General features: G+C 39.3%; 2 protein-coding genes across 9 annotated transcripts in view; one reads left to right on the top strand and one right to left on the bottom strand.

The window, feature by feature from the left end:
- LOC110827823 (uncharacterized) overlaps positions 1-23,084 on the top strand; it is a 194,655-nt gene that overhangs the window by 34,412 nt on the left and 137,159 nt on the right. For 4 of the 5 annotated variants that reach the window (XM_022059877.2, XM_087358621.1, XM_022059874.2 and 1 more), the window contains 2 exons: positions 559-762; positions 6,758-6,897. Coding sequence is in view for 1 of the 5 variants with exons in the window: in XM_087358621.1 (XP_087214747.1) it covers positions 559-575 (17 nt within the window). In the remaining 4 variants the exon portion in view is untranslated. The remainder of the gene's footprint in view (positions 1-558; positions 763-6,757; positions 6,898-23,084) is intronic. The other variant, XM_022059875.2, reaches the window with a different exon arrangement.
- The window catches only part of LOC110827818 (potassium voltage-gated channel protein Shaw), a 105,881-nt gene that overhangs the window by 22,289 nt on the left and 60,508 nt on the right, over positions 1-23,084 (bottom strand). For 3 of the 4 annotated variants that reach the window (XR_002542474.2, XM_022059864.2, XM_022059867.2), the window contains exons 2-4: positions 1,959-2,099; positions 1,563-1,782; positions 1,128-1,245 (exon numbers count right to left, since the gene is read on the bottom strand). Coding sequence is in view for 3 of the 4 variants with exons in the window: in XM_022059864.2 (XP_021915556.2) it covers positions 1,128-1,245; positions 1,563-1,771 (327 nt within the window). In the remaining variant the exon portion in view is untranslated. Of the gene's footprint in view, positions 1-1,127; positions 1,246-1,562; positions 1,783-1,958; positions 2,100-3,888; positions 3,970-23,084 lie in introns of those variants that run through there. The other variant, XM_022059865.2, reaches the window with a different exon arrangement.

Genomic DNA, 23,084 nt, shown 5'->3' on the forward strand with positions numbered 1-23,084 from the left:
TTTTTTCTTCATGCAATTTTATACGTATACTCTAACATAAGGTACCACTCGAAAGACGTAGGCATTGATGTGATGATAATATTAAAATGGATCTTAGGAAAATGAAATCGGAGCTTCTTGACTATCGCAGCGTAATATTAGCTTCTCAACGAGGATTTTGCTTCATGGAATTTTTTGTATTATAATTTTAATGAGACTGAGATAATTTGTGTTCACGCCTCGGCCGAAAGTCGTCAGACTGACAGACTGGACTCAACATCCTTTAACAGTGGTCGAGTAGAGAATAATTATCGCCCGAGTCTAGAATCGAATTTCGATAGCCTTGGTATTCCGTCACGTTATTGAATTTTCCCTGCTTATAATATGGATACTGTTGATTGGTTTCCTAAGCATTGATGTTTATACATCTCTTCTGCATTATTTAACTAGGTTACCGGTACAATTTATTTGCGCCTACGAAAAGCCAGCGAGGAGAAGAGAGCGCTCTAGTCTGGAGCGTGCCTTTCTACTTGTTTCCATTATCAAAGTATATTTTCTTAAATTCTTTTGTCGTTGTAGGAAGAGCCAAGACTTGATGGATGATGGTGTTGGAAGCTCCTCACAATGCATCATGAGGAAGTCTATGAGAATATTTGAATAGGCGAGAGAAGAATTAAGAAGTTGAAGATGAAAATCGTTATGACGTCACCCCTCTTCATCAAATGACTCGTCGCTACAGAAGGCGGCCCCCGAGAAAACTTAAATATCTCTGCAACAACTACAGTAAGTAAACGGCGAGATTTCAGTAGATTATCTCAGCCTTTAATATCTGTTGTAAAAGCGACAGGACATACCTTAAAAGAGTCCAAATACTTCTCCCACTTAATCATCTTTCATTATTTTCATCTACCCATATCTCTTTCCATTCTATTTGACCTTAGTAATTGATGCAGAATCTTAAAATAACCTAAGAAATAACCAGTCTTTATCCAGCTGAGATTTTAGATTCTCACGGCTGTTTTGCGCCGTGTATTTTGGTAGATATTGATTGACACTTCAGGTTTGCTACTGCCTCCATCGTCAGGGTGGTGTGGAAAGGGTGGGACTGAGAGTGTTATTGTGGTTGGAATTGACAAAGGGCTTCTTACCTGAGTGTATGTCATCCAACAGCAGGGCTCCACTTGGTTTGCGTCCAAACCCCAAAACTCTAGCTCCTCCTCAAACAGTGGCCCGCACACATCAGTTGGGTAATGCAACTTCCCCGTCCTGCCAGAGAAACCACAAATCGTGACGTTTTTTCGCATTAATAATCTGAATTACGCAATTGTCTTATATCAATTATAGACTTTAGTGAATGGGGAATTGAAACTTGGAAGGTTCCTCAATTACGGAGAAATTATCGATCAGGCTGAATAATATTAATTTTTCAATGAACAACGTACATGTACCGCTGAGTAAATTAATATTGACATTCTACAAAAATTTGAAAAACGTAAATTTACTTTCACAGGAGTCGGTGAGTGATTTAGGAATACTTATATTTATCTTTGGGGTTTGTGCATCAGCGATGAACAGAGGCTTACCGGTAGTAGTTGAGGACTTGGGCGAAGACGCCGGGGTGGCGATCGAAGAAATACTCGTTGAGGATTGGGTCGTAATTGGCGAGAGCCTCTGTCAGCCGCGACAGACGCGTGGCTGGGATCTTCTTGAGAGTCGCCTTGTACGTCTCGTGTCTGATCCCTCCCACGTTCAGGACCACGCGGTTCTCCGCGTCCATGTTGATCAGGTTCATCTCGGAGCCGGCTGTGACACGGAAAACACGTACTAACAGATTTGCATAACCATTCACACAAAAAGAGACTTAAGGAGAGTGTAAAACATCTTGATAATCATGTGAACGCTTACATATTTATGAGATCTTTGACGGATTTTTCTTTCTTTATCAAGAGAATCTTATTCTTAGGATTCAAAGTACGTACTCGTAAATTAAGCGCAGGCTGACGGGAGCTTCACTAGATGTCCACGTCGTGGCGCTGCTGTCTGCTGTCCACTGCCACGTGGATCCTGATGTTGCTTTCAAAACTTCGGCCTTTCGCATAAAGCCTCGCTCGTACCATCTCCTGTGTCAAGAAATTATTACATCTCAGAGAATGAATATTAATAAGAATTCTCATTGTAAGATAAGTAACTGAATAGTTGTTGTCACAACTTTTCATAAGACGTGAAAAAAATTGCTTGAATCATCATTCATTGATATGTTGATGGTTGTATTCTGGGTTGTAACGCCGTGTAGACGGTAGATGACCAAGGTTTCAGAGGACCTTGCTGCCTCCATCATTGCCCTGATGATGGATACAGCAAAGGCATCTGAAATATTGATAAAGCTCTCCCACCTAAACTCACCTAAAATACACCAAAGTTAACCTAATCTACTCTAACCTAACCTAACCTAACTAAACTAAACCTTACCTTACCTAACCTAATCTAACACAACCTAACCCTAACTAACGTAACCTAAACTAACCTTACCTAACCCAACCTCACCCAATCTGCCCTAAGCTATCCTGACCTCACCTAACCCAACCAAACAGAGCTCAACCCAAACTAACCTAACCTAACACAACCTAACTTAACCTAACCCGACATAACTTTACCCAACCTGATCTATCCCAGCCCTACCTCACCTAACGTAACGTAACCTAACATTACGTAACCTATCCTAACCTCACCCAAACTTACTTTATCCAACCTAACCTAACTTAACCCAACCTCACCCAACATATCCTGATCTAACGTGATCTAACCGAACATGTGTTCGGTGTCGCGAGATTTTTTATAATTCCGAAGTAGTAATGGGATTCTCACTTTTAGAGTGCGAAGCAAAAATTGTAGCTCTGTCGATAAAGGAACTGACTAGAAGGTTCATGAGAGTAAAATAAGGAAAATAAATAAGAAAGAGTGTTCATGGAAGGGAAATTAATTAATTTTCACTGGTTACGTAGTTGTTTCCCAGGTACTTTCATGGCAGTAATTAATGACTTTGGAGAGACTGCCTACGTCTCCGGACTGGGTACACTTACTCCTTTTTTTAGTTCAGCATCGTACTTTAATCTCTTTGTACACTGTTTCTTGCTTTCCATTGCATAAAATTCCCAGACACACTTACCTCTGATCGGTTTTACCAAACAATTTTATCATTCATTATGCTCTGTAATATCTGTCCATTATTTGTTTTTTCTGTAAACGGATTTTGGAAAAAAAAATGTAAGTGATTTCAAGGCGTTATGCGAAGAAAATGTAGATTGCCTACGTTCGCAGGGAAAAGGGGTCAGATGGACATGCCCATAAGGTGCTCAAGCGAGAGCGTGCAGATCACATAATAATAATAATAAAATTAAAGTGAAAAATTGATGGTGGAACCACGATTCCGGAGAATCTGACGTAAATATTTCTTTGTATTTAAATTATATTTAGATAATAAATACAATGAAAGGAAGTTTATATATTGGCTTTATTCTAAATATTTCCTTTAAACATGCTTTACAATTGAGTAAATAGTTTGATTAAGACATTGCTTAATTATCTCTCCCTCATACGTTCTGCATTAATTTTTGGTATTACTTTGTGAACTTCGGGTTCATTATTTAATACATCTATTTTTTTAAGTTTTCTGTACTCTCTCATATATTCTGCATTACGGACTCTTTTACCTTCAATGTCATCCATCTTGTTATCTCTACGTAGTATGACGCAACACACAAACGCCTTACCTCAAACTTTGTTCAATTGTAAGAGACCACGACGTCCACCGGCAACGATCAATTTAATCAAAACTAAAATGGAGTATCACAGGTTTCTTAATAATTCTTATATAAGATAAGTAATTGTGATATTCTAAAACGTTTTTACCAGCACAAAATTATGTAGTCTACGACGCACTCTTCGATTCACATCTCAGCTCTTTCCGCAATAACGAAAGCGGATTGTTGACGTCAGTAATGAAACAAAACAATGACGAGTAAACAGATGACGTAACAATTAGTTTCTTATGTAAAGGAGTAAAAAATTGTTATGAACGCAGGAGTTCATATAAAAGCTGACCATTGTCGGTCCATATTTACACATTGTTGGTATGGATCCTACACATCTTCGTAACTGTTCTTTGCCGAATTACCCTTCCGTATAGACGTATTTACGTCAATAAATTTCTCCGAAGGTTTGGTAACCACGGCGTCATATCCCAGAATAATACAATTCACATTTAAATTTCCCTGAAAATCTCAAATCAATAGAAAAATTTACAATAAAATAATTAAAATAATGAAGAGGGACGCGAAAGATTCCGGTTGGCGGATGTTAAAATGTTTCGCGTGTCCTTTCTTGTTTAACACCGCGCAACTCGAAGCCATAACGATCCTCTCTGCGTCACGTCACGTCGTTCGGCACGCGTCGGTAGAGCCGCCACGCGGCCGTTCTAGGAAACAGCCCGAGCCCTGCCCAACTTCATTAACATGGAGGTTCCCCACCCTCTGAATTCAGACTTCTGTAAGAAAATTGATGGCAGTGCCAACACCCTTGTGATATTCTAACATCTAATTTTATTCTCTATTTCAGTGTCAAATTTATCTGCGTCCGCAATGTTAATACGGATTTTTGGACATTGATAATCATACCTAGTTCCATGATAAACGCTCAAATAAAAATAAAATTCGAAACTGGACATTTACATATTTGCACAGGTTACATATAAAGCTCTACATTTCATTAAATCATAAGGGAACGATAGCTAAATGGATATGCCGTTTATTTTATATGTATCTGCAGAAATTCATGCAATTTCTGTTTAATATCTGGGGCTCAGAAGATTTATTTTGTGGGGTGACGACCCACGGAAAAAATAAACTACACCATCAATTTTCGACGAATATTTTCCCCCCACACCTCGTTTCTCGCCTATTAAAATACAGGCCACGGCATTGTGTGTTGTGGAAGGACGTCGTTAATTTGAAACTCATAAAGGTTTGACGAAGCGACTGCCATTTGGTTTGGGGGCTCAAGTTTCAGTCGGAATTCTGCATGACAGTGTTCTTGGAGCCGTTGAAATAATCGTAGCAATTATGACTTCCTGTAAAGAGGATACTGACGTAGCCTTTTTGACTGATTTCCATCCTCTACTATACGTCAAATATCAGTCCGCGTACAGGTCTCACTGCTGAAAAAAAAATCTTCGCCCTCGAATGCAGGGTATATATATGAAATAGCACTTCAATCTGAAGTTAATGTCTAGGTAGTATCATCAAATTTCTGTAAACTGTTTTGAAAATCATTGAAGCTGATATGTCAGGACTTTCCGTCATTCAGGTGTAAAGCCATTTATGATATTGTATTAACACCCTGTCTGATGGTAAAATAAGATATGGTAAATAATACAGCAGGAATTAGCAATAATGATATTTTACATGATTATTTATACCTTTATATCTTTTTCAATGAGATGATAAAGTTGCGTCATATTGTGATAAATATATATTTGTTTAAATCTTTTCAGTCTAATCACAATAAAATTCCATTAAATATTAAAATATTACTATAATTAACATTTAAATATTTAAAATATATTAAATGATGTTCTCTATCGAAATGTTCGATCACTTTTTTACACGACATGTTTCAGTTCTTAAAGAACCATCCTCAGGTGTATAAAATTATATAAATTTAAATATAATTTCTTAAATGCAACTTTTAGTCAGATGTTTATCAGATTTCAAATGATGTTTTCTTCCAGATTTATTGTATTTTTAATATCGTATTCGAAGTTGTTCTGTATGTACGTCGTGCTTAACATGATTTTGTGTGGGTGAACGTTTTTGTTGTTGTTTTTGTATCATCCTGTAAAGTAAATAATATAAAGACTAAATGAATATTAATAAATTAGAAATAGAAAATAAAATAATTTTTAGTGTTGAACCGCGGTTGAAATTTATGTGTAGATGTAATGTGATATTAAATTATACGTTTATTAACCGCCAGTCTTGCCTTAATGCTAACAGATGTCACACACTTATATTTTCGATGTTTTTATTTTTCACGTTAAGTGATCTGGTTAGAACGTTCCGTCCCCAAAAAACAATTTTGAAGAGTTGGCGACACTGTAGACAGATAATGGTGAATTGGTCGTGTCGGACCTGGATCTACTCCAGAGAACGCTCTCGGCCTTAAAAGATGATTGACTCTTATTTAATGGCATAGAAATTTTGTGATCTGTCTTCCCTTTAAGTAAATAGACTTCAGATTTAAAGTTCCATTTCCTACTCTTGTTAAAAAAAAAAGACCCATTTTAAATCTCTCAGTTCTTGTCTGGAAGCGGATAATGCGCGATTAGCAATTTAAACACACTTGGATTCTGTCCAGACATAAGTTCCCCCCCTTTTTAGAGGGTAGTGGGGTGAGTCTAAGGAGAAGGGGTGAACTGGTAGGTCTCCCTCGCGACAACTTGTCGGATGCCTTTAAACGTTTCCGCTCCCTATTCGATGTTACCAAAAAGTGATTTTATTTATGGAAGATTCAGTAACATTTTTCGTCTTATATTTCTTTTTAATAATATAATTAATTGGCAGGAATAGCGAATTAGGTGGTTATTTATTCTGAAGCCCAACTCAGCAACCCTTCTAACGCTCTTTAAAACGGGAAGGTGTTAAAATTGTCACACATTTGCCTGACATCTCCACGTTCTCTTAACAGCAGTCATTTAATCTACAGGATGTTTCTTATTTCATAGGTCTCGAAATCCCAACTTGGGTTCTTGGTTACCGGGTAACTGTCAGAAGAGTGGCTTCCTAAGTGATTTGCTTCTCGTAGAAAGACGTTCCAAGGGAAGATGTAGGTGGCTTATGCATAGACCTGGGAGCAGATGGAAAGGTAGGACGAAGTTGTGAAATGTGAAAGACGTTTCAAAGAACTCGCTCACTCCTTCTTAAGGAGAAAGTAAAATTTTGATTTGTTATGTCACGTCTTTTCGTTGGTACAGGACAAGTAGTTCTCAGAATTCTGTCACTGCAGTTGACTTTGTCTTACGTTCAGAATAAAACCGTAGAAATGTCGAGGGAAAAAAAAATGAAACAGAAACGTATAATTAAATGTTAGAGTGAGATACGTGTATGTATATATATCTGCTTGTTTCTTCCCTTCAAGTTTCTTTTGCACAACATTTTTTTTTTTTAATTTTCTTAAAATCGAATAAAGACACATCTTTATCTCGACGAACGTCCTCCAGAAGATGGATAAATATAACTTAACGTAACTGGGAGGATACTCTACTTTTTCTTCATTTGCATAAGTATCATGCAATTTGTTAAATTACTCTCGGGGAACACGTCTGATGTTTTTATTACCATTTTTACAAACGTGCAATAAAAAATGTATTTTGTTTCCCTTCATACCGAGAAGTGTACAAAAGTGAAAGCTGAATAGAGAGTGTCTACCCGTTTGCGTGGTCGTCCGGATAGTTCGCCTCTCAAATCATTTTACAGAATTTTATTGGAATTTTCTGTCACATCTCTCGCATTCTTCCTCAGCTCTCTTCTAACTTTCTCTCTTTCTCCGTATGATTTGCTTGTGCTAGGGTAAAGGGGGGAGTTTATAAGTTAAAAAAAAACACAACAACAACCAAAATGTGATTGCCTTTTTCCACCCTTCATTTCACATACTCTTAATTAAACAAAATTGGCACTTGAGACTTAAGTCCTCGTATTTGTCCCTTGTCTGTTCGTCTTTCCTTCGAAATTTTATTGTCTGGGTTATTGGTTTTTCTTACTTCTCTTTATTTCCTTCTTGAACTCACTTCCTTTATAATTAGTTACGCGTCTTTTCGTCTCGAGCGCCTTGCAGTCGTCAGGACCACATCTGCGTTGTTCCCATCCCAATTCCCCCCGCACGCGGCTTCTGACGAACCTAATCGAGCTTCAAATTCGACTGACCGACAGATCGTTTCTTCCAATTTCGAGGCGGGGGTGATCTCCTTCGATCTGTTTACGTAGCCTCAAAGTGACTTGTCGGAGCATTTAATCTCAATCGTACTGATTCTCTCACTCAGTGGTTATTCAACTCCTCATCATTTTTTGGGTTTACGTATGTCGAAACACCACTCTATAAAAGCGTACATGGGCGTGGGGGTGAATGTCCTTGTATCTTAGATCACAGTGTTCGCTGGGGGAAGATGTGAGGTTCAAGCTCCGGCTGCTTTATCCCGGGAAAATACTGATGCTTTCTCTAATGTTTAGAAATGACGCGACTGGTTTCGTAACAAAAACATTTTACCCTCTTTGATTTAATCATCCTTTGTAATATATGGTGAATAGTATATATTTTGAAACTGTTAATTATTATACTCGCTGCTAATTCCTCTTTGCCGTATTCAGGTATTCTCTTCAGAATTTTTCTTTAAAGACCTCCGGAGGCATTACAATAGCAACGCGATGTCCTGGATTCTATCCGTCGATCGTCAAATGAGATCGTTATTTGTGTCGGTCGCTAGTTGAATCGATTCTCCTGATCTGTCAAAGGATGACGCGTGTCTGTTGGTTCTCAGGAGTTGGGTTATTTTTGTTTGGCACACCCTACCCGATACCTCTCGTGGTCATTGGGCTGTAAACCGAATGCCTGTGACATCCAATCAGAACGGTCGGGTGTGTGAGAGCACCTCCGGTAAGGTAGGAACGCCGTCACGCACCACTAGGTTGTCCTCCGGTCTGAGGTTCCAGCTGACGAGGGGTCAGGGGTGCTCTCATCTCTTCTGGAAACCGCGATTACTTATATTCTTTTGCAATTTTGGTGGCTGGGAGGTGGGACAGTGGTGAAAGTACTAAGAAAATTTCCTTCAAATTAAGTAGTATATTAGGTTCTCACGGTGGCGAGTATGAAGATCGGTGTCTTCTGGTTTGTTGCGCTTTGCAGTCCGGTAGAAGTCTACTGACGCTTCGGCGGTCATTGCTGCCTCCATCATCAGGGCGATGAGTAAACTTCTACCAGACTAAAAGCCGTAACGTTCCAGAAGGCCACGTTTAGAATCCCAGTAATTATTTTCACGTCTGTGGAAATTGATGGGTATAAATGCTTGTTATCAGAGAAACGTACTGTTCGACTGTTTGAAATTGTGTGAAAGAAAAGTGTTTCGTATTTGTAGCTGAAATTACCTCCTTAAGCGAATGGACATGCGCGTAGTGGTCCGTGTTAAATAGCGGGCGAAGGTCTGTGGTAATAAATTACGTTCCCAAGAGACCTGGCTTGGAAACCAGCCAGTGAACATTAATGCTTGCAGTTCCTTGTCTCGGCTTTGATTCCGCTTGCCAGGAATTAATTTAAATTGTCTTATTCTTTAATTAATGCTTGTCATGTAATGAGATTCGCGACGCCGATTTTGAGATTGATATTAAAAAATAACGTAGAAATTGAGATATTTTGCATTATGTAAGCCCGTCTGTATGCGAATATATTTATTTATATTTATAGTTTATTTTACAACGCTTTATCAGTAGCTCAGTCTATATAGCGTCGAATGTGAGGATGATAGTCAGTAGTGAACTAGGAGGGATTTAGGAAGAGGCTGTCGTGGCTTAATTTAATGCACTTCCGGAATTTACTTGGAGGGAGCGAGGAAAACCACGGAAAATCGCAGCCGGGATAGCCGGTGTCCTGCCCGATATTTGAACCCGGGACATCCCAAATGCGAAGATGGAGTGTTAAATGCTGAATGTGCGTATAGTTTTGATGTTAACTGTCTCGTGCCGCCACTACGACAGGTAAAGCTACAGGATTAATCGACTTTTAAACATCGATAACTGTTGAACATGTTGTGTAGTTACTGAGGAAAGCCGTGTTTGTGGCTGGTTTGGTGGTGTCGGTCGACTTAATAATGTACCATGCGCCCAGCTCCGGTTACTCGGCCAAACTACTCCGATATTACGGCTGCAGCGGTTAAGTTCTGCGTCCGCGGTACAGTTCAAACTGCCTACTTCACCGCGGTTCTCAACGTCACGCCCTGTTAACCTGCTACAGATCGAAGGACGGAATTTCTCCATCATTCTGCACTCAATACTCGTTTAAATTTATTCATCTGTGTTCTCAGATGCGCAAAAACGGTGTCTCCATGACGCAGACGTCTCTACGTTGATTGATAAACTAGATTGAGGGAGAATAAGATTGGCGGAACATGTAGAAAGACGCCTAAACTGAGAAATTAGTACATTTTAGTCAAGAGATACGAAGAGATCACTATAAAAAGTCACAATGCCTGAATCGTCCTGCTATTCTGTTAAGGTCTATGCTGGTTAGTAGAAAAATCTGCGATGACGTTTACCTAGAATACGCCTCTGAAGGCGAGAGCTGGTGTTACGCCACATTAAATTCCCTCAAATCACGTAATTCCTCAATGTGATGCCCGCATAGTTACTGCTGGTATTATTAAACATTGTTACCATGGCAGCCAGTCAGTTTGAAGACAATATCCGATCGATTTTATGATCGGTCCCACCGCCTGGCTTTGTTAGCCCGTCCACACCCTGAACACACGGTGTTCAAGTCAGGAGGACGAGTGGGGAGGGCGAGAGGAATCAGACAAAGGGTAGGAAGAAGTTGCAATAGGAAGAAGGACTTAGTCGTGATTGATATTCATTAAACTTCGTTTCGTCGTAATTGTCTTATTTTGTCTGGATATTGTAGTTCTTCCTCTGAAACAACCTTAACTTTTATGTGATTTAACATTTTAAATTTCTTAATATCTCTTAACTTCATTTCCACTATGGTTCTACCTACATCTTTATGCCTCTCCTTGCCTTCTTCTGTTTATCTTGTTTATTGCTTCCTTGTTATTTATTTATTTTATTATCTTACTTATTATTTTGATTTATTCTCAAAAACTCCACAATTTTTTTTTCGTGTTTGTTTTATTTTTCTTTGTTCCTTTGTTAAACTTTTTGTCTTGTCATCAGAATGCATGGTCAACTTTCGAACACTTAACCCCCCCCCCCCCCCCCGACTTTAATCCGACGTAATCTTGAAGCAGTGAGGCCTCGATTTCAAAAACGAGAAATGATTACACGTTCATGTCCGTAAAACTGTTACATCTGGCGCGGAGAAAATATCGGAGCTACTGAAATTTCTGTTGGTCTGATTCGAGAGATTTGTGAGTCGTCCCCATGCGTTTTGTTTTCACATTTTACGACACGTGTCTCCAGGCCCATACACCGAAGCGCTTAGTACAGTGAATTTTAAATCCATGAATAAATCAGTCATTTATCTTTCTTCCTATTATTTGGTATTATGTTTCACGACCGATTCCTTTCGTATCCTTTCAAAAATATTATTCACTAATATCAGTGTCATTCGTCCCTTATAATTTGAACTGATAACGTATGCAAGTACTGTAAACAATATTTTGTTTTAATTTTAATAATAAATCCCAATCTCTGTTGAACTGAAACAAAGAAGTAAGTTGTTTAATCAATTTTTATCCTGATGTTTTATTTTATTACTTACAATTATTGTTACTGTTTGCTGTAGTTATTATGCGGTCTGGACGTATAGTGATATCGTTCTATAAGCGACTGCGTAGTGTTTAGGTTTATAACGACAAATTCAAATGAAATTTGCGCTACAGCGTTTGAACAGTTTTGGCTTCACGTATATTCACAACATCCGTGCATATGCTACACGGATGTTATCGTAATAAATCATTAACAGAATGAATTACTTGTCTATGTCCCTAGCTCCATTTTGTAAACCTCGCAGACCTGCTCCGCTGAAGCAGGCATAGAAATGCATAGAAAGACGCAGGACACTTTGTGAAGTCAGAGGAAAACATGCGATTGGTTCTGTATAATTGAATATCTAAGAGGATACTTTTTTAAAATAGGCCATGATTTGTATACGCTTACTGTTCTCATTTTATGCGAAAATTATTAAGATCAGCAGTTGAATCGACTTCGTTAAATGAATGCAAACCCCAGGATGTGCGTTTGGGGTGACCAGTAGCTTTTCCTAAATTTTTTTAATATTTTGCAGTGAGAAACTTTCGAGAAATGACGAAGTTTTTTAAATATCACGTAATGTAGATTCGCCACTGAAATGCCCCAAACACCAAATTCGCTTGACAGCGTCTTAGTTAGATGCCCGAAAAACTTCTTACCTTCAGTTTCTCCCAATTATGAGTTCATTTTTCCCCCTGCCACATGGGAATGATTTTGTGTGGCGTATTTTGTCCTCCAAGTACCCAGTGCTACTGAAAAAAAACACTTTCTGCTTAATAAAAGTTAGTAGACGTAACAATAAAGTTTAGTTTTATTTATGGACACGATAAATATATTAGCTATATTCGCAGAAATGTAACTAGTATACTATCCTCTTCATACAATTTCCTCTGCAATAAAAAACAGTCCTGATGTAAGAATAATAACTGCATTCCCGGCGGTGCCCGAATTTATAACTTGTGTTGGGCAAGGCCGTGGTCTAGGCAACACGGAGTTTTCCTCCGTGGCATCCCAACAATTACTCCATTCACACACAGAAGAAGGCAATGGCAAACCACTTCTGGATCATCTGCCAAGAACGTATATGAACAGGTCCCAGTCCGAGAAAAGGATGGAAGGATCCTGTTCATATGGACCTGTCGTCAGACAGAACACTAAATAATAATAAGATGAGGTGGTCTAGCGGTTAGAACGCTGGCCTTGTAATCCTGGGGTCTCGGGTTCGATTCCCGGCGGTGCCCGAATTTATAACTTGTGTTGGGCAAGGCCGTGGTCTAGGCAACACGGAGTTTTCCTCCGTGGCATCCCAACAATTACTCCATTCACACACAGAAGAAGGCAATGGCAAACCACTTCTGGATCATCTGCCAAGAGCGTATATGAACAGGTCCCAGTCCGAGAAAAGGATGGAAGGATCCTGTTCATATGGACCTGTCGTCAGACAGAACACTAAATAATAATAATAAGATGAGGTGGTCTAGCGGTTAGAACGCTGGCCTTGTAATCCTGGGGGTCTCGGGTTCGATTCCCGGCGGTGCCCGAATTTATAACTTGTGTTGGGCAAGGCCGTGGTCTAGGCAACACGGAGTTTTCCTCCGGGGGCTTTCCCGGTTTCTCCGTGGCATCCCATTCACACACAGAAGAAGGCAATGGCAAACCACTTCTGGATCATCTGCCAAGAACGTATATGAACAGGTCCCAGTCCGAGAAAAGGGTGGAAGGATCCTGTTCACATGGACCTGTCGTCAGACAGAACACTAAATAAATAATAACAATGAAAATGAGTTTTATTTCTGAATATCGCTCTGTATATTGAAACACCTTGTTCAGCATAAATTTTCCCTGTAATATGAACAAACCCACCCCCTCCCTTCCACCCGACCTTCACATAACAATAATAACTAAACTCAATTAAATCAGTGTTGAATGCTAGCCCCAGGAACTATCGGCAGTTGCCTGGTTGGGGGGGGGGGAGTTTTATTACGGACTTAAACACTCAGTTTCAAGGCAATCAATATGTAAAACAAGCTAGACCAGTAATAGAATATGCATAATGTGAGTGTTATCTCCGGGAGGAAAACTTCCACATTTTGACAGCTTTGCGCTCTTGTCATGTCTGCAGGTAACGAGCGAAGGAAAATGCATATGTTTATATCACTTGTTCGACGTCTGTGCCCGGAGTTACTTTAATTTACCCCAAAAATATTTAATCTTCGAAATGATAAACTCACATCTGTGACTAAACGAATTTCTTTTCAGATTAGCATCCTACTTCGTTCTTTGAGGGGAGAGTAGAACACGTGTTTCGTACTCTAACTGCGATTTATTAAACGGACTGATTAAGTGTGACGGGTGTTGGTGCAGCCGCTTAGCTTGTGTGTTTATCCCTGCTCGTATTGTTATCGGATTCAGAGTCTTGACTATGACGTACTGTCTTCTCGTTCAACGCGGTTTTCAAACACTGTAAATCGTGTTTTGAGAGGATTTTTATGCAAATTAAATCCTACTTTATACAAGAGAAATGAACCATATTTTTTAGTTAGAAATGCGTTGTAAAAATAAAAAAAATATTATAATCCCCCCTTACTGGCTTAAAGTACGTGTTCATAAATTTTAACCTTTTTTTGGTTTAATACGTACGTATTCCTCTAATTTCTTTCTTTCGGGCGGGTACAATAATTATGGGCATGAAAGGGATTGGCTAATGTGATTTTTTTTTACACGAAACAAATATTTATAACTTGGTACAGTTTCTTCAAATGTAAATGATACCGCCGTCACTCGCCTTCAAAGAATATTTTGTCAAAAGGCGGTATATATATTTACCACTGGGTATTAAAGGGTTAAACTATTTTTAATTAAGTGCGTACGAAGTCTGAGACTTATTATGCTGGAAGATGATTTTTTTTTTAAATTCACTGTCCTTATAAGGTAGTATATTTGCGTCATATTGTGAATTAAGTTAATATTTTAATATTTTCCGTCAAATCACAATTTTTAATAAGATGATAAATTATAAAATATTTAAAATATCATTTCACGTTCCGCATCGAATGATCGATTTACGTTCCAATTTGTAAATCGATCATTCGATGCGGAACGTGAAATGATATTTTAAATATTTTATAATTTATCATCTTATTAAAAATTGTGATTTGACGGAAAATATTAAAATATTCACTGTCCTCACAAGTCATTGCACTGTTTTATCTACCTTCTACACGTGTTTTTACTCCGTCAGCATTTTTAAATTTGTGGCCTAACAGATGTTACTTTAATAGCATCTGAAACATATGTCACCTCTGTAGACTGGTCACAAGAAACCCTCATCACACGGAATAATAATCTTAGGCTTTTCTCGCTGACTACAGACAAGTGTTTTATGGGTTATATAATGGCGTTTAATCTGTATACATGTAGTTGAAGAAGGACTGATCTCCATAACATTTAAGTTTATTTCTTACAATCAGATTTAGAGAAGCAGGAAACATGAACTTTAATCCTTAGGTTCATAAAGTAATGGACGTTGCATTTACAAATACTCGTTTGTGATACAATTTTTTTTAAATAATTTTAAGGCCAAAAACATGGCCTTTTTTTCTATACGTGTGAACTGTTTGGTGCTGTGATAAAACTGTTTATGACGAAACAACTTTCATATCAGCGGTTTCGAGGGATCTCGTCACTTATATCCCCTTCGTAATTTGTTTTTCCCATGACATGGAACGAGGGTTATGAATGCTGATTAGATTTTCAGATTCGGTACTTAGCAACAGTTGTACGTTCATACGTCATGAATCCAACGGGCAGTGATAAGAAGACAATGAGATTGTTTACGATTCTATGAACGAGAGCTTTGTTTTGGGAACTTTATTCTGTTATCATGTACTGAACAGTTGAGATGCAGATAAGGTGTTGATTGGTGCTCGAACTTTCTATGAAATTTTCCAGTGTCGTCATGTTTATATATTTCAAGATAATACTGATTTCATGGAGAAAGATTTTTCAATAAAATAAGTGTCTGTTTCAGAACGCACTTTTATCATAGAAGCTCATTGAAGCACACGCAGTTATGAATGGAATAACTTTTGCAATTTTAAAACTTTTTCTCATATCAAATTTCTGTAGCGAAACCTTTTCAAAGGAAGAAATATTAATTCCTTTGTCGCCAAATGGCAAACTAAATACTGCTATAATTTCCCAGAATTTTATTTTATTTTAACTTGTAATCATTCTTCATTGTGGAATCTGACAAGAGCAGACTTGGAGTAGTAAAACTTTATCATTCGTTTCTTGGGAAGGGCAGCGTCTGGTGTTCGTGATGTTATGACAGAAACAGCAGAGAACTGAGACCCTAATAAAAGATTCATAGAGTAACTCATATTTTCTTACTTCACACAATTTTATGTTCACACCTGCAGTGGTTATTCACGACTGTTAGCGTTTCAAGTAGAGATAGTCACTGTAACTTTGAATACAGACTGCCTCATTTCACATCCTCAGGCCTGGACCACAGATAACCTAACTTCATGCTACACGTTTTCTAAAATAAAAATTAAAAAAATTACAACTTTTATAGGCCACGAAAATTTATTGTCTTGTACATAGAAGTTAACAAGTATTATCTATTCTAAGCTTGTTGAAAAAAGTATCCATTACGTGTCTTGTATCCATTTTAATATTATACTCCCATCTAAATCAAAGTACCCGAAATGGTCTCTTTCCTTGAGGTTCCGCGACTGGAATATTGTGTCCCGCCCAGCTCATCCTCCTGATTTAATTATCATAAGGACATGTTGAGAAATTATAAATTATTAAGTTTCCTTTGATTCTTCGTTCCTATTGTCAGTTCTTGTCTTAGAATTAGAGGCAAGTCTCGTAACGTAACCGTGAAACTAATATAATGTTCTTGTATTTTTAGAGAAAACACAGATATAAAACTTTCTGAACTGAATAGTAGAAAGCAAACTTCAAGTCCGCTCTTAATTTAATTATGAACAGATATGTTCTTGATATTTTTGCTGTAATTCCCAAGCTTTTGAACTTGCTATACGTTCAGATGTTTAGCCTATCAGCCGCCCTTCTTCTATGGTCAGAGTAAAGTAAGTCCGATTTATCTACCATCCTTTTAATTCAGCCCTCGTCTATCTACCCCCGTGCCCACTCTCTACGGACCCACGTTCAGCCGTATTTATCACTAAACCACGTCTTGCTTGGTTCCTGTTTCGGATACATAGATTTTTCTTGTTCTAGTGTCTTCCCTGTTTCAGATGCCTTCCTGAAGGCACGCGAAGTGCTCAATGGCGGTGATTTCTTGTTAAGTCCTTTTGATAAATACACTTAATACTCTGCTTGGTTCGGTTAACCTTTCGAAGCACGAAGCTCGTCTAAATAATATTTAACAATTCAGCCCCTACCGCAAAGAAAACACAAGACTTTACCGTTGCAAAGATTTATTAGTTGATGAGGGAGGTGGCACGTATAGTTACCACTGGGCTTTAAAAAGACAATCCATTCGGCTGTGTACATTCATACATGTCTGTGTTGCTCATAACACAATCACTACTCAAAATCAGGTTTATTTTTGATAACTTAAATCAGAAAGGGTTGTGGACTCATGTTTTGAAACACCCTATTGAAGTCTGATAAAGTGATATAGTAGGTCTCGTCTTGCTCGCGATGTCCCGAAATAGCTGGTCCATTAAAAGAGAATGCTGAAGATGGTTGGGGAGGTTGCAGTCTAGTAGCATTAGAATCTCATTTCTGTGGTCATGGGGCTTTTTCAATCCAGTAGCTGATATCAGCCCTTTCTTTCACATTTCCCTAGGGACCTTTGCTTCTACAACGTTCTGCGTTCCTCTGTGCCATCTTTTCAGACCACACAAGTGAACTCTAGGCTTAATATTGTGGTCCTCAAATCCATTTAAATAATATAATCCAGGAAAAGAATGCTACATTTCTGTTGTATAGATTCTACTAGAGTAGGCCTAATATCATAGAATAAAGAAACCCATTTTGTCAGTCGGTCGTGGCTTTCAACAGACAGTGACGTCAAGACGAGTCACCATGACAACCTGTATCAATCCTGTCAGTCGCTCGCTTGCCTCATGTAAGAATATCAGAATGAAGCGATAAAGGCTAGAATGCTTCCTACAACCACACATTATAATCGTGTCGTTTGTCTTACGATAAAATCAAAACATTCGCTTTTGGTGTATCCGTTCCGTTGTGCGTGAGATTCCGTTGTAGGTTTTGGCTCTGTGTGACGCTGGTAATCTGTATCACGCACGTATTTAAATTAGGCCTCAAGTTAAACGTCACGTGATTAGAGGTTACGGCTATTTTCCACAGAGCAACGAACGATATATTTGTTGTAAGACTTGAGGTTCTCACAGCGGTGAGTAAGAAGATTTCTGTCTTCTGGGTTGTTGCGCTGTGTAGTCTGGTCGATGTTAACCAACGTTTCAGAGGTCATACTGCCTCCATCATCAGAGTAAGAAGATTTCTGTCTTCTGGGTTGTTGCGCTGTGTAGTCTGGTCGATGTTAACCAACGTTTCAGAGGTCATACTGCCTCCATCATCAGAGTATGAAGATTTCTGTCTTCTGGGTTGTTGCGCTGTGTAGTCTGGTCGATGTTAAGCAACGTTTCAGAGGTCATACTGCCTCCGTCATCAGAGTATGAAGATTTCTGTCTTCTGGGTTGTTGCGCTGTGTAGTCTGGTCGATGTTAACCAACGTTTCGGAGGTCATACTGCCTCCGTCATCAGGGCCTCGCCCTGATGACGGAGGCAGTATGACCTCTGAAACGTTGCTTAACATCGACCAGACTACACAGCGCAATAACGCAGAAGACGGATATCTTGATATATTTGTTAGTGGAAAGACCCAGGTTTTAATCTTGGCTCAGACATCGGGTGTTCTTGATTGATGTATCAGACGATTTTCATCGATTCTTCCAGGAAAATGCAGGGAGAGTCTTTGAGTAGGTCGGAGGATAATATTAAAGTGGATCTTAGACACTTTTCTGTGGCCGATGGCGATCGGGAATTCAATTTATCAGAGGTTGTAAATGGTAACATCATTTCTGGATTGGAAGTTGTCCTCTGAAATTCAGCGAAAATGTCTTTCTTACTTTTATCTCTGTCACGGGAACTGTCTAATGGCAGCAGAATTTCTAAAAGAGGTTTATTTTCCAATGTAACTTTATTACTGTGGACGTGGTCAGCTGTGCACACAAACAAACAAACAAAGCAAGCTGGTCTTAAAATCGTATTTCACCCTATAAAACTGTGATTTTAAAAACTCCTTACTTTTACTAGTAGATTACGCTTTAAAAATATTTTGAAAATATTTTACTTTACGTTGGTCTGTGTTTTTATTAATCAATTTTAATTCATTAATTTTATGTTGGGTTCGAATGTGTTTCTCAATAGAATTATGTAATAATAGGCTTTGATTACTCCGTTGAGGAAGGTTTTGAAGTCAGAACATGTGAAGAATGCTTTTACTCTGATTAATTAATGCTTTGGTTCAAGTAAAATGTTTTGCTTGTAGCAGCCATATTATTGTACCTATTGAGAAGACCTCTGGTGATTGTATCCTGTTTGGGGGGGGGGGGGGGTGAAGAAAATTGAAATTGTAGAATTATTATGAGGTGACGTCGGCTTTTCGCTTTGTTCCAGTCATCTGTTCTGGTCGTAATATATATGTGCGTGCGTGCGTGCGTGTGTGTGTGTGTGTGTGTGTGGACGGGGCGATGCTCAATCAGTGGGCGGAAATTGGCGGCCAACCGGAGTGGTGTGGGATCAAATCGGAAATCCTGCCATCCCCCCCCCTCCCTCCCCATTGAAACGCAACCTGTGACCCGCAACTTTGTTGTACTGGAAAATTGGTGTGGAAATTTCGCTACTAAATCTTCAGAATCACCACAAGGTAAATAACACTCGAAGCCTTTGAGTAAATTCTTCACAAAATCTTTCAGTATTTTGAATGGTAAATAAAATACCAATACTTTGCTAGAAATTCCAAAAAAAAAAAAAAAAAAAAAAGACGAAGGACGATTCATTACTTGAAGTCCTGTCACTTAATCAAAATTTTAATGTCGTCTTATACTTGAAGTCGCTTTATAATCGGAGGAGAACAGTGATCCAAGCATTCTGACACTTTTAAGTCCAGTGGTAACTATTTGTACCACCTGCTTTAACAGTTATTACCTTCTTATTTTATATTTATGTATTTCATACCTTTCTCCCTGTAAACAGCGATTAGTTCCTTAAACAGCGTTAACCAGTTGATCTTTGTAATGGTGAAGAGTCGTGTTTTCTTCGCGGTACGGACCGAATTCTTAAATGTAATTTAGACGAACTATGATTCTCACTGTAAACAGCGATTATTTCCTTAAACAGCGTTAACCATTTGATCCTTGTAATGGTGAAGAGTTGTGTTTTCTTCGCGGTACGGACTGAATTCTTAAATATTATTTAGACGCGTGTCGGATCTAAAGGGCAAGATGCTAGTCTCGTCTTCATGGATTCGTGGATGCCCACCAGGCAACAGGAAGAACGCGTTCTGTCTCATTTTCAAAACGGACATGCCCTTTCGTCACTTATTAATATTTTACACCAACGAATGCGCGTTCTGTTTGCTTAGACCGTCAGTCCGGTTTCCTGTCCGCTCTCACTTCCGGATCAGTAGCATTACGTCATATCCTGTCTGCATGCATTACTGCCGTCGGCTTTACTAAACTGTTCACGTGGAAGCATTAGTGAGTTGTAACCTCAGGATCGAGCAGGGTCTGGGGACGTCATAGACTGCTTGTGGAGGGAGGGGAGAACCCAGTTCGAATATCGACCGAGTTATCGACCATTTTGAAGGGTTTGTCGTATTTTTTTTTCCTAAGTTGCTGTAGGCGAATGTCGAATTTTATATTCAAGTTTTCTCAGTCACTTTTCGCAAGAATTTCGGTTGTATTATCTTGAAAGCTGTTACATCTTTCTTTCATGGCGTCTGAATGCATCATTCTAATCTATGCAGTAATTGCAGTTGGAAGAGCCTCGTTTTATTATTTTTATTTATTTTATTTAGTGTTCTGTCTGACGACAGGTCCATATGAACAGGATCCTTCCATCCTTTTCTCGGACTGGGACCTGTTCATATACGTTCTTGGCAGATGATCCAGAAGTGGTTTGCCATTGCCTTCTTCTGTGTGTGAATGGAGTAATTGTTGGGATGCCACGGAGGAAAACTCCGTGTTGCCTAGACCACGGCCTTGCCCAACACAAGTTATAAATTCGGGCACCGCCGGGAATCGAACCCGATTACGAAATAACAATTGAATTAACTTACATTTTGCTCCGACAATTGAAGCAACATTATTAAATAAAGATTTCTGTCTTCTGGGTTATTGCGCTGTGTAGTCTGGTCGATGTCATACTCACCGCTGTGAGAACCTCAAGTCTTACATTATTAAATAACATTTTAATATTGCTTATGCAGTTTACTAAGTATTGTTAAATAAATAATATACGAATATGCCAATCAATAAAAGCGACCGCTGATAATCTTTATTTCTCCTGATGATTATTACTGATAGACGAGAGTGATTTATACCCCATCGAATCAATTATAACCTCGCCTTCGATCTCTCGAGGGAAAAGTAAGTCATACGTTACTAAGTACAGCCTGTTTGAAAATCCGATATACGATCCACCATCAAAGCTTTTTCCGCTCGGCACACACGAAATCAAGAACGTGTTTCTCATCGTCATAAAACTATTGCCGCGCGATATAGCGGGGTTTGATGAAATGGCTTTCTTTGTCGTCACGTGACTTCCACCCGTCTAACATTCCTTTTGTACCACGTCCTGACGTCACTGCAGTGACCCCGTAACCTTTAAGGTAGCTCTGATGCCAGTTGGATTGGCCATCAGCTGTCTCGTTTGTAAGTCAACTTGTGTTGTAGTTTTGCGTGTGACTGGATCACGGCCCTGTGTCCCTGATAACAAAACACTGAGGCGAAGCGGGTTGTCGGTCGCTTTGTCTTGTGTTCATTGTCTTCACTAGACCCGCGGTCACGAGAGTCTGAGGCAAATCGCCAGCTGATAACTGATTTCGAAAACGACCGTCACACCTTGAACTTCAGAAACAACAGTAAACCAATAATTTATCAGTAAACAAAGGCTAAACTAACTAACTAGATGGCTTACCGAACCCGAAGGTTCATCACCGAATTAACCAAAGCCCTCCACCGGACCCTGTCCTGGGCCAAGAAAATCCAGTTTCCTTCAACTCCTATCTCCCATTGATCCCGCCTGATATTATCCTCCCATCTACGTCTAGGTCTCCCCAGCGGTCTCTTCCCTTCAGGTTTCCCAACTAGTACCCGGTGCACACCTCTTGTCCCATCCATGCGCGCTACATGTCCCGCCCATCTCACTCTTCTCGACTTAATCACCCTCACAATACTGGGGGAGCAGTACAGATTTTTAAGCTCGTCATTGTGCAGTTTTCTCCACGCCCCATCGTCTTCCCTCTTAGGCCCAAATATCCTCCTCAACACCCGATTCTCAAACACCTGCAATCTGTGTTCCTCCCTCTGAGTGAGAGACCATGTTTCGCACTCATACAAAACAACAGGCAAGATTATTGTTTTGTATACTTTAATTTTCAGGTTCTTAGAAATCAGACGGGAAGACAAAATATTTTGGACTGAGAAGTAGCAAGCATTTCCGGAATCTAGTCTCCTCCTAAGAATCATTTTGATTTGTTATCGTTGTTCCCAAATATTTGAACAAAGGCTATCGAGATGAAATCGCTCTGGGGCCCAACAATTCTCCTCTCAAATGGGTATCGGGGTTCTTTTCTCTGCGGTAAAGCGGTCGGAGGTTAGCAATACGTGGTGCTACACCTCCACTAACCCCTCACGTCTTACTGACTGGTTACGCAGTAGAAGCACTGGAATGTATAGCAGGCGAAACAGGAAATACTTGCAAATTTTTTATGTTTATCCATTGAAACTAGGGAGAGGTTTCAGAGACGTCATTACTCCTAAAATGTCCTGAATGTGAGTCCCGATGGAGATGGTTTGTGTAGCCCCGAAATCAAGCAGGAACAGAATACGGATTTTTCACTTAACTGCAAGAATTATCCTCTCGTATAATTTGATTATAAATAAACTATACATCTGATACAGCGTCGTTACATAAACCGAGAGAGAATATCTGTTATTTTTCGTTTTGATACGGTGGTCTATTTCAGAACCAGCACAAACGATACGTTGCATTTGCATGTTAATTTGCTATTTAGGTGCACAGTTGTTTCAGCTATGGGATTTGAAATTGGGTTCTCTCCCTTGTGCCAAACGCCGTGCTTCCCACAATGCATTTCGCATCCGTGCGTCGTATCAACTTATCGCTGCCGCGGGGTCTCGACAGTTGGCAGCTTCGTCTTCGTGGACTCCAGCAGTAAAATCGAATAGCCCATTCGGGGTCGGCGCTAGAGTGGATGGGCGCAGACAGAGGTGCATGTCGACAAGCCTAGTTCACACTGACTCATTTGCCACTAATATTAATAGTATATATTTC

Source organism: Zootermopsis nevadensis, unplaced genomic scaffold (genome assembly GCF_977971745.1).
Source record: "Zootermopsis nevadensis isolate Lab colony 2312 unplaced genomic scaffold, Znev_1.0 Znev_ptg000030l, whole genome shotgun sequence".
NCBI classification, from domain to species: domain Eukaryota; kingdom Metazoa; phylum Arthropoda; class Insecta; order Blattodea; family Termopsidae; genus Zootermopsis; species Zootermopsis nevadensis.